Below are 15,480 nucleotides of genomic sequence, written 5' to 3'. Positions count from 1 at the left end.
CCTAATGTATGTGAGTGTGTGTGTGTGTGTGTGTGTGAGACAGAGAGAGAGGGGTCTGATCTCAGAAGTAAGTTAGATTAGACGGGAGCACCACAGATTAGCATGATGTACTAAAGTGCTCCTCTGTACTTGCGGTGTGACAGACTCGAACCACCTGCCAAAACTGGGGACACTTAAGGTCTGTGCTCGGAGTGTCACCGCGTTCCATCTGTGGGACACAGAGAAGCTGTCAGAGTCTGTTTCAGCATCTGAGGAGCAGCTCTGATTACTCAGCCTGCCCCACTTACACCCTTCCTGGTCGAACTGTTTTGAAGAAGCAGGCAACAAAGGCACATTCCTTAGAGGATTCCTTACTAGCAACTTTTCCAGGAAGTTTCCTTCCACCCCCCAAAGCTGGCTTGCAGAAATCATGTATTATTTCTCACAGATGAGGCATTGCTTTTTTATACTGAGAGTATACATAAGTAAGTAGAATCTCTGCAATTATAACAGGAGGGTGTATAAAAGGGTGTATAAAAAGCCCCACGCACTCCCGGCGTGTGGTGGGAGTGGCGTCCCAAGGTGAGCTGATTTATGTGTGAGCGTGGGAGATGCACGAGTTTGGCCCTCCGCTTTTATTAAGCGCTGACAGGCACCTGCTGTGTCTCATGATTGGCTGCGTGACAGGTGACATTGAGGTTACATATCTCCCGACGTGCGCGTGCTGCGACTGGACTGATTCATTGCGCGCTGGTGGAACTGGTTTGCGAAGCTCCGTGGACGACTCGGGCCCAGGTGCCAAGGGTTTGGTTTTTCACCGCCCGGCTGTTTAAAACAGGTGATTAACTTGCTCCTTTTGAAAGTACGCTCATAGTATCGTAAATTTAAGCAGGTTAACGACCAGCATTTCTGTTCTTACTGCCACAGTCTTGGAACCTGTTCAGAACTTTCCCTAATACTCACCAAAGTGTCAGAGGCCTAGTATTGTGAGATGTTGAGCAGCCCTAGAAAAAGTGTAATTTTTTTGCTGTAGTTTCCATTCTATTTGTGACTTTGTGAGGACAGGACATTAGGTGTGGGCTGAAATATTATTTCTGGGGAGAAAACAGAACTTGCCCGTAGAAGTGATGGGTAATGAATCTCAATATGTCAAAATACACAACACAATAACTATTCTATTCTATATTTAATGTATTTAGACATAATATATAAATATCATGTAGTACATGTCTATAAATTACACATTATACTTAAATATAATATATTTTTCTACATATATTAATGAGATGGCATGCATGAAAGCCACTGTGCACTCCCACAGCTTGTCTGATTAAAAGGGATAGGTGCCTTGCACCACTCTGAGAGTGCAATTTTACCAGCTCTCTCACAGGCCGGGCCCCAAGGCGTCTCCGCAGACCGAGATAATGGAAAGAGGATTGACGGACAGAAGCGTCGCCTGCTCGTGACAGCGTCATTAAATAATTCAGGGGAGGTGCATTAACACAGGAAGTCCGAATCCCCTGGAAGACCCCCCACACAAGGTGCTGCGTGTATGTGTGGAGAAGACCTGAGAGGCGCCCCCACACATGTGAGGTTAATGAAATTATAGGCCAGTGTTATGTTATTGACCAACGCGCAAAACCAGCTTTTGGCTCCTAACACTTTAAATGGCAGACACGGTGGCCTCCCAGGCTGTGGCAGGGTCGTTTTTTGCCGGGCACCAGAAATATGCTAAGTATCAGCACAAGACAGAGAGACAAATGACATTTAAGCAAGCAGCTGCTTTTCAAAAATGGCAACATTACAAGACAACGACAAAATTCATATTTGTGTGTTTTTTTCCCGGTTTTGCGGGAATCTTCCTAAGGTCAGGTAAGACAGCTGAACATGCGCCAGGTCGCGCGTCGTAAGGAAAGAGATGCGGACGGAGTCTCCGTCAGACGTCAGGGGAGATATCGTCAGGCCTCTCCTCAGCCCTTTGAGTCAGATGCAATAAAGTGACCTTTCCGAAAAGCAGGAGGGTTTGTTTTGGTCCGGTGGCTGGCCCTTCCTCTGGTTAGCGTGAATGCTAATGGCTTGGGGACCGGGGCTTTAGCAGGGGCCAGAGGAAGGGGTCCGCTGTACGGCTGCCAGCGGGGCTCTCTGTCACTGCCGCCTCTCGTTCCAACAGCCAGCTCTGCGCCGGTCCCGGGGTCACCCAGCCACCGGCAGGCAGGTGGACAGCAGGCGATTTGTGCCGGTGGAGGGGGGGATCATGACCCTGCTCACTCGTTCCATCCCGACCCCCCAGCTGGGTCGGTTGGTGGGGGGGGGGGGGGGGGGGGGGGGGGATTTTGTTCCGCTGGCCACGCCCACGTCACTCTGATTGGCCGCGGTGTCAGCGCCAACCCGGGTTGACGGCTGGAAAAGAGCATCCAGAGAGAGGAGGGGAAGGGGGGGAAGGGAGTGAACACCTGACATGTGACACCCCCAGTCCTGGAGCAGGGACATCACGGGTGACGCGTTTTAATTGGCTGTAATTTATGCGGTGCCAGGGTCTAGCGTGTGTCCGGCTGTCATGCCCTGCATTGATGCGGCCTGACAGTTGCTGTCCAGGCCCTGGAGGTAGCCCCACATAATGACACATTAGACATACTAATGATGCCTCCCTCTCTCTGCTGCAGCCAGCCGCTCTGCTGTCTCCTTTAACTTTGTGTTTCATTCCCCTCTCTGTGAACCGCAGGGGCGCTGAGGTCACTGGTGCGCCAGGGAGACTACATCTGTCGGGAGTGCGGGAAGAGCTTCAGTCAGCCCAGCCACCTCCGCACGCACATGAGGTCCCACACAGGTACAGAGCACACACCTTCACACGCACAGCAGGACAGAGGTGTACACATACAGGCATACATGCATGAACGCGCGCGCGCACACACACACACGCACACACACACACACACTCACACACAAGGTCCCACACAGGTACAGAACATACACCTTCACACACACAGCAGGATAGACTTGCACACACACACACACACACACACACACACAGTCCCACACAAAATACACACCTTATTGCACACAATAAAACAAACACACAGTCAGTGAGTCAAACATACACTTACACTCAAAAAATGCACACACACACACACACACCACTACTTACACAAGATTGGCTTTTTCAAATTGCTTACATTTTTAGGTAAAATTATTATTAAATTCTATTTATATATTTCCAGCTTTGTGCATAAATCCAATTCACTGTCATTAAAGTGCCAAATTTAAGACAACCTGCATTATGACTGAAAATATAGTGCATTACTGGCAAACATGTTTTGGTCTTTAAAGTAGTACGTAACATGAAAGGTCATCTCCTATGTGTGTGTGTGTGTGTGAGAGAGAGAGAGAGAGAGATACAGATTAAGTGTGACTTTGCAGAAGTGTGCGTGCGTGTGTGTGTGCGCGCGTGTGTGAATTCTCTATTGCCGGGCTGACAGTGTCGGTTTGTTTTCTTGCGAACGGACATGGTTTGCTTGTGATGTTGACCTGTGAAAAAATCGTATACATTATTAATCAGATGTCAATTAGGGAGATGTAATTGCGCATGCAAATGAGATGCACCGCCACCAGCGCTGCGAACATCAAATGTCCATTTCAGCATATGTCTCCATTTGCACACACGTCTCTGTACCCGGGCCAGTCTTTATTCATGTCATTTAAAAAAAAAAAAAAAAGAAGAAAAGAAAAATCATTTCACAAAATGGCCGTGAGGGGAGCGCCCTCTCGGCCGGTGGTGTCGGTGTCGCGGAGGCGAAACACGGAACAGGGAGCGACACCGCTCCACCCCGCCACCCCCCCTCCCCGCGATCCGCGAGTCACTAAAGCTAACGGTCGGCTCGGCTCACGATGCCCCTTCAGAAAAGCCGGCACTTTATAGCGGGAGACAGCCAGATCAGTGAGTTCTTTATTGGAAGTGTGAATGATGCACGGAGGAGCCAGTGTGATGCAAAGTGACAAGGGCCAAATGGTAAGTAATGCAGGGGCGAGCCTCCGTGCGCCTCTGTGTGCATATAGTCATAATTAAAGTTGGCAGTGATGGCTCTCTTTGGCGTAAATGTCCAAATTAAAAAGGGCAGGGCCCCAGGCCTCCATTAGCATGCTCGGGAACTCTGTGTGTCATGTTAAATCGGTGGTTTCAGTCCAAGGGCGACCTTCTCTCTTTTTCCCTTTCTTCTTCTTCTTCTTCTTCTTTTTCTTTTTTTCGTAAGTAACTGGTGCCGGGTGATCTATAATGGTCTCAGATTAATGTTGGCTAACTGAAAGTCTGCGGTCTTTAACCAGCCCCCTTGTTCCCCACAGTGGTTTTTGAGTCCAACGGACTCCGAGGTACTGACGTTCACTCCACCCCAGCTGAAGTCCCCAAACAAGTATGTTCCATTGTTTGTTGGGTGTTGAGTTTCTGTGTGTGTGTGTGTGTGTGTGTGTGTGTGTTTCTTTGCTGGTTTTGTTTTCCACATTCTATTTTAACTGAGTGATTTGAGCTGTGGATGCCTCAGTCCAAGGTGACTCGCATATCTCACATTTTGCACATCATCCATATGCACTGCTGGACACTCACTGAAGTCATTTGGGTTAAACACCCTGCTCAGTGGTGCAACCACAGTACCCCATCAAGGACTTCGAACCTACAACCTTCCAGTTGGTTCCAGTTCCATAACTACTACTTCACTCTCCACGGCACCAGAGAATGTGCTTATCTTTTGGCAGAGTTTCCAAAGCAGAATATGTAGACTGCTGTACTGGCTGAGCCATTGGTATGGGTGAGAAGTAGTCAATGCACACTTGGGCTTCAGGAGTTGTCTGACATTCGAAGGTTTGAATCAACAGGGACAAGAATCTTAGATGCTGTCTCATCCCACATGCCTTTTTCATAGCACACAAAGGCAGTGGAGCAAAGCTCATCAGCTATGATACAGGATTCCGGAAGTTATCTGTTTTTTATTTAACTATTTTTTTAATCAGTCATTTGTCCATAAACATCCTGTGTAAGCCCGCATCACACCTGAAACGATCATCTTATCAGCCCCATTCCCTCCCACTGTTCCGCCCACATACACACGTCAGTTAATCTCTTGTTAACTTTGTGTATTTTTATCAGCATCACTTAGTCCTTGTCGTGTCCTTTGTTATTTTATTTAAATACGTCACCCATTTTTTGTCTGCTTCCAAAGTGCTGTGATGAGAAGTGAAATGCGAGATGGCACATCCACATAGCCGCATGGCAAAACACGGCTACGGCCAGAATAATGCTGCTTATCGGATGTGAAGTGCCTCATTGCTCATTAGCCATCATTAAACATTCACCTGTTTTGTATTCCTGATGCTTCGAGGTCAACGGCTATCATAACGCAGGCACACTCACAATGCGGAGTGTATTTATTCAATTTTGATGCAAGTGGCACTACTTAACACGAGCAATGTATTAAATATAATATTCTGATGACATTGCAGGTCATTGACATTGTAATTGGTAATTAATTTTTTGTGCCACATTTTTTTCAGTATTTAACATATCAGCAGTGTTTTAAGAGTACATAATTAATTTGCACACTATAAATGGCAAAATTGACACCGCTGAAGGGATGCAAGAGCACTGTAGTTAAATTTCGACTCTCCCCCTCCGGTCATCACATTCAGAGTGTCCGTTTCTCTGTGTTTAGTGATTGGTAAAATCCATAACTGGAATTATGAAATGAGGAACTGAGAAACAAGCAAGAGCAAAGCTGAGCCACAGCAGTTAGCCAAGTGCTGGTTTTGGGCGCGCACCGCTATGTGGATTGGCTCGCTCTTTGTGAGGGGTCTTTTTTTTTTTCACCACACCCATCTGTGTGACAGCGTGAGCTGAACCCAAATATCCCTACCCGGCGACCTCACCCCGCGCCCTGTCACCTCCCATACCAAGAGACACCGAATCGAAAAACCGTCCGCCCGGATTTTTTTTTTCTTCCCCTCAACCTGTAAAACATTCTCCAGAAGAAACAGGGCAGATAAATTATATCTGCGTTAGCATTCAGAAAGTCCCAGGTCTGCACTTACGGTGGGACCTCTCCATTAATTAATCATACTTTTACATTTATCGGGCGTTATGAATGATGAACACAGAACCCGAGGAAAGGTCCAATTAAATCTATTGTTGGTAGTGCGACGCGGTGACAATAACCTTTAGTGTAATTTAGTGTGTTGTTTCTGCGCGAGATTTTCACTTTCCTCTCAGGACGCGTAGCCATAAAAGTGCTCGGCTCAGACTTACGGCTCAAGCCGCCGCGTTACCGCCCGTTCGAGATTACCTTGATTAATTGTGATTAATTGGTGGAAATTCGCCCATTTTTCAAAACGATAACGAGGTGCAATTAAATGGCAGTCTCATTTGTTTTGTTCAGGTGTGTGTTGCTTATTTATGGGATGGATTAAGAGGCATTGTAGGTCAGTCTAATTAAACCTAGAGTGCAGCGCCCATGGTATTCTTGTTCAACAAGAAAAAGGGCGTGTGCAAGAAGTAGGGCTGTAGCGCTGTCAAGTCTGACCTGCTGTACAGCTTGATGTAGAAGGGCTTCAGACCCCTGTGTCAGGACTGGCTGCCGTTTGAATCTAATGGTAATGCGATTTGTCCTTAACCACTCTGAGTAACAGATTTAAGTGTTGCTTTCCCTTTTCTTTCGCAACATTTTCAGCTACTGGCAAAATCATGTTTGTGCAAGAAATAAAATAGCAACCTTTTCCTTAAATGTGTTGCTGAAACGTGCGTTGAGGTCGAATGGAATACAAGCCATTGTACTGCAGGGTTTAAGATTAGTGGATGCTATTGTCGTAATTAGGTGCAGATTAGAGTGTTTAGATGGAAGGCCAGTGGGCAACAAAGACATATGAGCATTATAATATTTTTAAATCACTAACACTCTACACTACACAACAGCTAGAGAATGTACTTACTATAAGTGACACTTATATTCATTTTGTGGGACAAATCTCCGAGCAACTCCCCTGAACTAATGCCAGTACCTTTGCATAACCACTAGATGGCGAAAGGCACTAAAAAGGAGATTTTGAAAGTAGTCACCGCCATAGAACAACACATGCTCTTGCATTTATTTATCATATGCGCAGCTGAAAGAAATGGGAAAGAGAAGTCTGATTCGTCCCCTCGGGGTAAACAGTCAGCCGTCACCATATGGCCTGTCGCTGTTCCGTCAGTCATGAGTGTGCTGTCACCCTCCTCTGGTAACCTAACCTGCCTGGTTCCCTTCAAAGAGTGAGAGACGTGACTGACCTGCTGCCGTATCCAGGGAACATGCTTGTCTGACTCCAAACCTCGACCCCCCCCCCCCCCCCCCCCCCCCCCCCCCCCACCCCCCTTTGTGTTTGTGTACTGCAGGCGAGAGACCGTTCCAGTGCCGGCACTGCCCATACAGCGCCTCTCAGAAAGGCAACCTAAAGACCCACGTCATGTGCGTGCACGGCGTCCCCTTCGACAACGCCCAGTATCCCGATGGGAGGTCCCACCAGCCTGGGGCCGGTGCCCTCAGCCAGCTGCACGAGGACCGCCCAGCTGACCTGCTCCAAGACCACTCCCCGTCCGAAAACACCGTCCTGGACAACGAATCGGCCGTTTTGACTGTAAATAACAGACAAATAAGAAACCCTGCAAAGTGATTGTGGCCCAGCGGTGAAGGAAAACTCATTTTCCGTATGCCTTTGGGTTGAACGGAGTGTAAATGTAAGCTTGTCAGAATGTACATTTGGCAGCAGGCCTTTTTCAAGATTTGAAAAAGAATGACACTGTGAAATGGATCACTGGTTTTAGATCAAGTGACCCAAGTTTGGGCTATGTCTCGGCTACCACCACTCCCCCCAGCTTTTTGCAAAAAGTCTGCAAACCAAACACCTCTGAAAGCACTCCAAAAATCCTTCACCATCCACTGAGAGTCAGGAGACATGTTTACATGGACCGCTATGAAGCTTTAACCACCACATACTAATTCGCCATGAATCTTACCAAACTTGAAAGCCATCAGTCCACTTCACATGTGGCACGTAGCTTCACTTCGTTTTGCCTTCATTTTGCAGTGTTTTAAAGCCCTGAATTACTGTAATGGCATTTCCTTGGAATTTAAAACATGCGCTCACTAAAGCACAGGCTTGAATGGACAGGGAGGGAGGGAAAGGCAACTGAACTCTGATTTAGGTCAAATGGCGGTCATTCAATGACAGTGCGGTTACCTTTATTGCTGTGATGAAAATGATTTTCAGACATTCATGGGCTAGAACTCCCAATCAGGAAATAGGCAGTTGAATGGTGAGCATTGATCTATTTAAGGGTATTGGTGTGGACTTTCTCAAAATTTCATTTTCTCAGGACTTGGACCACCATTGTTGGTTTATTTTGTTTGCTTATTTCCCTCTGTTCTTCCCCATGCTCCTTAATATTAGCTTGATGCATTTGAGCGCTTACTAAAAAAGAAAAAATTAAAATCCAAAATTTAAGGAATACATTTTAACTATATCAAACTGGCTGTAATTCCTAAAGCATACAAAATATGTTTTAGGACATATAGCTAGTTTTGCTCTATATGTCACATACTGTATGTCATTTTCTGCATATGTTGTAAACTGCATCTTCCAAATTGCACACTTTGTGTGCATTTTAAAGATTCAACAATAGATACACTTTGTCTTGCATACAGCAAATTTTGACATGTACGGTATGTATTTAAAATGTATTTCATATATTTCAGATTTCATGTTCTCATTACAAGGTACAATATTGACATATTAATCATTTCTCAAAATTTACATACAGGATACCTCCTTTGCTAGAAGAAAAAAAAACTTTGGCAGGCCAGATATATATTCGTACTGAAAGCCATGTGGTATATGCAATGATTAGGCCACCCCAGAGGTATTTATTTTACTGTAACCTTTTACCTGTTGTTGTCAACTAATATCAGGTTCCAGCATTTGCACATGCAACTATACGTTATTACATTACAGGAAAAAACTTGCCTTGAGACAGATAGAACGAGAGAGGGAGCAACTAATGACATTCTTTTTTTTTTTTTTTGATAAACGCATCATGAGCTGTTTTGAGCTCTGCAATGTTGTATAATAACAAACACATAATAGAAATTCCAAGCATGCAAATATCTTTATATATTTTGAGATATTAGTAGTTTTTACATGTACAATGATGGTATAATTTCTGTAACAATTGGTTAACTATATACATAAGATATGTGTATGCTTTCATAAAGGTGCGTGTACAAAGAATGATAGTAATGCACTTGTAACTATGTCTGATGCATACCAAATGGTGTGAGCAGATTTAGCAGTTTACTAATGTTATTGTTCAAATACATTATTTGCTTTAGATTGACGCTAGTTCCTCTGTCTTGACTTACTGGCCTTGGACTGATTAAGCAGAAACAGAAGGAGCAGTGTATCCTCTTTCTGTCTAACCAAACCCTTTACAGCATCAGATACCAAATGAGTTTGTTGGTAAACCTTGGTGCACTTAATGAGATGATCTTGCTTTAATATTTATTGTGTTTCTCTCTTGTTTGGTGAGGTGAAAGGGTGTGAGTGCTTAACTAACAAAATGTCATCTTTATTATTTTTTCCCCACACCCGAGTACTTCAAATATGATTTCTAATGTGGGTTTGTTGAAAATACATACTCTTGGAAAGCCATTCTTAAGAGTTAGATATATGAAGAAATTATGGGTAAATGCCATGTATTAATGGAAGATAAGAATATAGGAAGTATATCTAGACATCGCTGTATGAGAGGCGTGTCTTTTCTACTGACTGAAATACATTAACCTCGGCCCGCACACTTTACATTTAAGATTTACATCTAAGTCAACTCTGTGCTCCGCGGAGCATCGATTTTTCCTGAACATGGACGACTGTAATTTGTGCGCTGTCCAAAATATTCCATTAACCATTCCTGGCTGAAACGAATGGCAGATAATCACATCTGAGACAAAATTACTGCATCCATAAATCAATAACATATAATTATTGTATCTGAGGAAAAAAAAGCACAGTGCTACATCTGAACCCGTGTCAGCCAGTGGCTCAGGTGTGCGGGCGAGCCGCCGCCCGAACGTGACTCGGGTTTGTCTTTGCTCTATGTTTTACCGCATTCCAAAATCTCCCAGAAAGTGGGAACAGCAACAACAGCAACTGCTCCCAAATGACTTCTCTGTAGTTAGGGTTTGTTCTGTTGTAGACGAGGGTGGCATTCCAAAGAATCAGGCTAGTTTCTTTGTTTTGTTTTTTTTTTTAGACTTTTGAGTTGTGTGTTTATGAGCAATTTTGTATTGATTTGATTTTAGTTGTTGAATAGGTAATAGTATTTAAACTGTATTTTGTTGATCACTGTTTTTTATGTAAAATTATCAGTTATAATGGATCAACTTAAACGCAAAACCATGTTTTTTTAAAGTTCCATGACATTCTACAGATTCCACTTGACAAACTGTTACCAATAAGAACTTTTCTACCTCTCCTGATACATGCTCATGTCTGAACAGTTGTTTTGTACGTGGTTCCAATGGTAATGCAATTTCCACATTAAAAAGACGAATAAGACAGCCTCTTGTGGACAGTGCGAAATTGCTTCTGTCACCTGACGACAACATAGCTTGCAGGTATCTGCAGTTGATAAAAGAACTCTTAACGCAAAACAACAGAACCAGGTCGAGGTTCTACCTTGACCTGTTTAGATGATGCCTGATTTAAATTTTGCTTTTGTTGACTCTAATACATCAGTGCATTGTTTGTGCAAAGATGGTCATGTGTTTGTACAACAAGCGAAATGTATGTATAAAGCCATGTAAGCACAGGGCTTTGCATTCTTTTGTTTTGGTAGTTCAATGCCAGGATGTGCCTTGACCAAGGTTTTATTTATATGTACATATCTGCTAGGGGGGTAGTTCTGACAGTAACTGGACATCAGTAATGGTAAAGAGATGGGTTGCTGCCTCCAGCCAAGCTTGGCTTTGTCATTCACAGAGGGCTCTTTCTCCTCTTTTTCTCATGGTAGATTAATAGTGAAGGTTGCCCTGGAACTGGGCTCAGGAGAATTATATTAACCTGTTCAGCTTATGCCTCAAATGAAAACCCTTTCCTGCTTCTATTATGAACAAATGGGCCAGGTGAAAGGACCTCTAGCACACTCACATGCCTCCCCCCCAAAAGCCACAGTACTCACAACAGGGCCCTTGTGCCACAACAACCTCTCATACTGAAGATATAGGAAAGAGTAGGGAGAGCAGCGGAAACCACTCCTCTGTACATGGTAATGTTCACTGTAGTGGAAAATCTCCCACAGCTGTTCAACAGGGTATGTTCAAATGCATGTTATTGAGTTGCAGTCTGGAATAAGTCGCTGTACTCGTGGTCTGGCGAACACCTGCTGTTGCAGTGGTCGCCATGTCACCAAAGATACACCTTTTCTCTCCACTTTGATGTGAGGTCAGCAAGAAAGTATCCACTTCCAAACAGCAGTCCGCTTAGAAAAGTGGGTGAAATGTATCTACTCTCTTAACATTTTCATTAAATAACTATCTTAAAGCAATGATATTCTGAAAATAAGTGTTACAGTGGGAGACCTTTTAAATAGGTGTGAAGTATCTTAAAAATGCCTTTCATGCATAGCTGACAATTTTAAAATCTCAATCACCTTCAGGATTTATTTTTAACATTCTTAATTATAGTAAAGTAAAAATACCCCCATATCAAGGTCAAATCTCTGAAATACTCTAGACTGTCACAAGACATACTTATATTAAAAAGAGATTTGATGTGATTTCTGGTAGGTTTTCATGCAGACATCTACCCGGGTGATATGCTAAACAAAGAACTGTGTGATATGAGCTCCCTGGTAACTCCTTTCTTCAAGGATGTTGATCACTATTCTCACAGAGGAGAGACGGAGTACAACTTTCCCGTCAAATAGGACTGACACCCAGAGAATGTGTCAATACAAGTGACTTTTAAAAGAAGGAGGCCCAATGCTGCCTGGTCATCCCTGTGACCTCTCACAGTTGGGTCATGTCCAATCAAAGGGAGTAACTTTGTGTTTTTACTGCTTTAAACATTGTGGTAACATTGTGTACCAGCCCATCTGGTTGGAGCTGTGAACCATTCTGGAGGGATTTGGCAGTAAGATGGCCCATACATCCCACCACTGGGAAAAGAGTCCAAACAGGGAACCCAAATCCTGCCACAGCCTATTTGGAAATCAAGATAATCCGGAATGCTACTCGGATCAAAACAATCCTGTTTTTAATGAATTCTGCAGCAATAACCAACTTTCATCAGAAGGTCACCTCACAACTTGGCATTGCGGCCCAACCTTTAAGGTCTTGTAGGGGTGTGTGTAAATGTTTTATGAGTGGCGCAGAAAATAAATCACATCCATGTAATCAATGGCATGAATGAACAATCCAAATTTCACACCAGTGCAGCAAAATTCAAATACCATTCCATCTGTTGTGTATTGTAAATGAAAAAAAAAAGGATTACCATGTAGTATTTTTTGCTCCCTCTCTGACCATTTGGAAATGTAATTAAGGTGCTCACTCACAGCTGGAGATCTAGGGCCACGAAATTTCAAATGCTGCCAAGTTACGGGCTCTGGATCTTTCGGCGGCGCGGTAGCAATCTCACCTGCTGTGTATGACTCTGCGCCTCGCGGCTGGGGCTCTATGCCATTTTGTTTGCGGGGAGCAGCGATTTGTTTTGAGTGACTCTGGATCCTTGTGTCAGAATGAATTGACTGGCGTCTGATGGCTTTTTCCAAGCAGATGGCGTGTGACGCTAATGCGTGTGACAGTAATGCTTGTGAGGCCCTGGGCTGAAAAATGAGAACTGACTGGCACTGCTCGTCAGCTGCTGAAACCGACGTTCCAGCCACTGGTCACTGAAACCGAGACTTCTCCTTTTAACCTGTGTGAGCCAGATCAGAGACAGCACCTGTCTTTGTCAGGTGGATTAATGTCACAGAGGGAGATAAACTAGCATCCCTCCCCATCTGGGTGCCGTTATAATAGTCAAGGAATGTAATGGATAGCTTCATATGTTTTATTGCAATTTTAGATGCATTTGCATATCAGATAACTAAGAGAGTCTGAGGAGAGTATTCCACAATCCGTGAGCTCCAACTGCAGTGTGGCTGTCTGCAAGTTCCGATAAGGGTGTTTTTTAATGTGGATTAACACATTTTGGCTCTATCCGACATCAAAAGTTTAGTCCATTTTACAATTATTAAAATATTGAGTTTTCAAGTACCAAGTTCATTAAAGAGAGATCTTGAAAAATACTTTCAATCAAAACAAATTCACAATACACTTTTAGGTTCAAGTAAGAGTTCATATAGAAGGTTAGGGTGAATTTAGGGTAAGGGGCTGGAATAAGGATTGAGGTTAATGCTAGATGGATGGGGTAGGGTTCAGTTAGGGTAAGGGTTAAGGTTAGGTTTGGAATGTCACATCTGTGGATGAGATTGCTTTGGACAAGACTACCTTTTTCGGACAGTTCTATCTGCCTGCAGCCAGACCCTTCAAGGTCAAGGTTAGCATGGGCAAAATTTCATCCATCCATCATTCTCGGAGAGATTTGGAGAGGACTTGCTCTTGTGTTCTGCACTGGACAGTTGATGAATGTTTTTCTTTGATGTACGGGATAATGATTCAGCCCACAAATGGGTCTCTACATCACAGAGTGCAACTTGCAAAACTTGAGTGCTTTGCTGTACAAGCTTGTCAGTGGAAGTGCTTAATGTATGACATTCTTTGCATACAGATATGTTTTCACATTATGCGCATAAGCTTTGCAATGACGGGTCACTGAAATATTCTTCACATAAATCACCAAAACAACTTTTTAAATGATTTGAGGAAAGTCAAACTTCAGGGGCTTGTCTAGTTGACAGAGGACACGGTGACAACCCCAAACTGTCTAATAAATGCCTTAAAGGTGGTTATAGTATTTCTCTGAAAAAAATAATAATAATTAGCTCAGACAAATATCATTACTTAACATTTAAATATCAGCAGAAGCTTCAATTTATTTGCAAATTTTCATGGAAAAAAGTAAGCATACATACGCGGACATGAAAAATGGAAGTCAAAAACGGCAGAAGAGCTGAGATGAAGAAAACTGCAATCAGTAATCATGACAAATCTTAACTGGTTTAAGTTTCCTGGAAAAACTTGAGTGCTGAAAAATGAAACCCTCTGAAATTTTTGGACATTCTTAGCAAAACAAAAAATGTAATGATGGATTTACATTTGTAAACACTCGTACCTCCATTTACTGTGTTTCAGAGAAGAATGACAGATGCCGTTTAATAGTGATAAAAAGCATGATGTGCACCCTGTAGCAGTGGACATGGGGAGGACACTGTAGGCATGCAGTAATACACCCGTCAGTTTTTTCTCTCTGTCTGTCAGTTGCTTTTGAGTCTCTTGCCTCTCCTGGTATTGACACCAGACAAGCCTACCAGTTCCACCTGGACCCAATCTCAGCTGAGTGCGAGCAGTCGTGATTGGACACTTCCTCTCATGGGTACAACGTTCATGTCCCCGGCAAGGTAAAGAATGCAGACCTCCCTCAAAAGCGTCCTAACAACCAAATGGTGCAGTATTACAGCAAAGGGGAAGGGGGGAAAAGGGGAGGGTGAAGGGGGGAACGAGCAAACGGGGGGCCCCGTTAGCGACGAGAGCTCCAGCAATCCAGGCAAAAGGCCAAACAAATTTACAACACTTCAAGTGCTTCCGACACCAGAACATTTCCGCTGTGGAATATGTAAATATTGCACTAATCAAAGGTTTTTGGAATTGCAAATGCCACAAAAGGTTATGACCCAGAGCCTTGCTAATAGAGGACTGGGGGCTCTCTCGGAGAAGGCCCAAGTGACAGCTACCACAGGGCGTTTTGCATGAGGAGGACCTCGAGTGTGTGACCTCTGCCTTCCGCTTCTCACTGCACTGACAGTAATGAATGGAAAGGGGTGTTTATGAATATCAAATGTTATTTACACGGAAACAGCTGACAAAAAAAAGGAGGATTGGAAGCTCCTCCTCTGTATCTCTGTGCATTGTAGGCGACTTCTGTACAGCGATTTGGTCTCAGAGAATTGGAACAAATTGTTCATATTGAAAAAATTGTATATTTTTATATCTGTTTTTTTTTTCCTTGAAATGCAGCTCTGTTGAACTCGATATATAGCAAAGAAGCACTCACAGCCACAAAGAGCTGTGAAAACATTAAGAAGGATTAATTTAGGAACATGCAGTTTACTGTAAATGCTTGGATTGCATGTCCGTTTGAGGCGGGTTGTTGCTGCTTAAAACCATTTTCATCAAATCTATATTGACTGTGAAGCTGCTGAACAATTTTTATGAGTAGAATTAACTCCTTTAAAGCACACAAGTCTCAAACCCACAAACTAAAACC

The 15,480-nt window shown here is 43.7% G+C and overlaps 1 protein-coding gene across 3 annotated transcripts in view; it reads left to right on the top strand.

The window, feature by feature from the left end:
• Positions 1 to 8,457, top strand: part of znf516 (zinc finger protein 516) — a 42,574-nt gene extending 34,117 nt beyond the window's left edge. For 2 of the 3 annotated variants that reach the window (XM_036539722.1, XM_036539721.1), the window contains exons 4-5: positions 2,702 to 2,806; positions 7,391 to 8,457. In XM_036539722.1, coding sequence (XP_036395615.1) covers positions 2,702 to 2,806; positions 7,391 to 7,668 — 383 coding nt within the window. In that variant the 3' untranslated portion in view covers positions 7,669 to 8,457. Of the gene's footprint in view, positions 1 to 2,701; positions 2,807 to 4,317; positions 4,386 to 7,390 lie in introns of all 3 variants that reach the window. The other variant, XM_036539723.1, reaches the window with a different exon arrangement.
• Positions 8,458 to 15,480: the final 7,023 nt, after the last annotated feature.

This window comes from Megalops cyprinoides, chromosome 10, assembly GCF_013368585.1.
Source record: "Megalops cyprinoides isolate fMegCyp1 chromosome 10, fMegCyp1.pri, whole genome shotgun sequence".
Classification (NCBI taxonomy): domain Eukaryota; kingdom Metazoa; phylum Chordata; class Actinopteri; order Elopiformes; family Megalopidae; genus Megalops; species Megalops cyprinoides.
The sequence above is the reverse complement of the archived record's forward strand: the minus strand, read 5'-3'. Positions and strand labels throughout refer to the sequence as shown.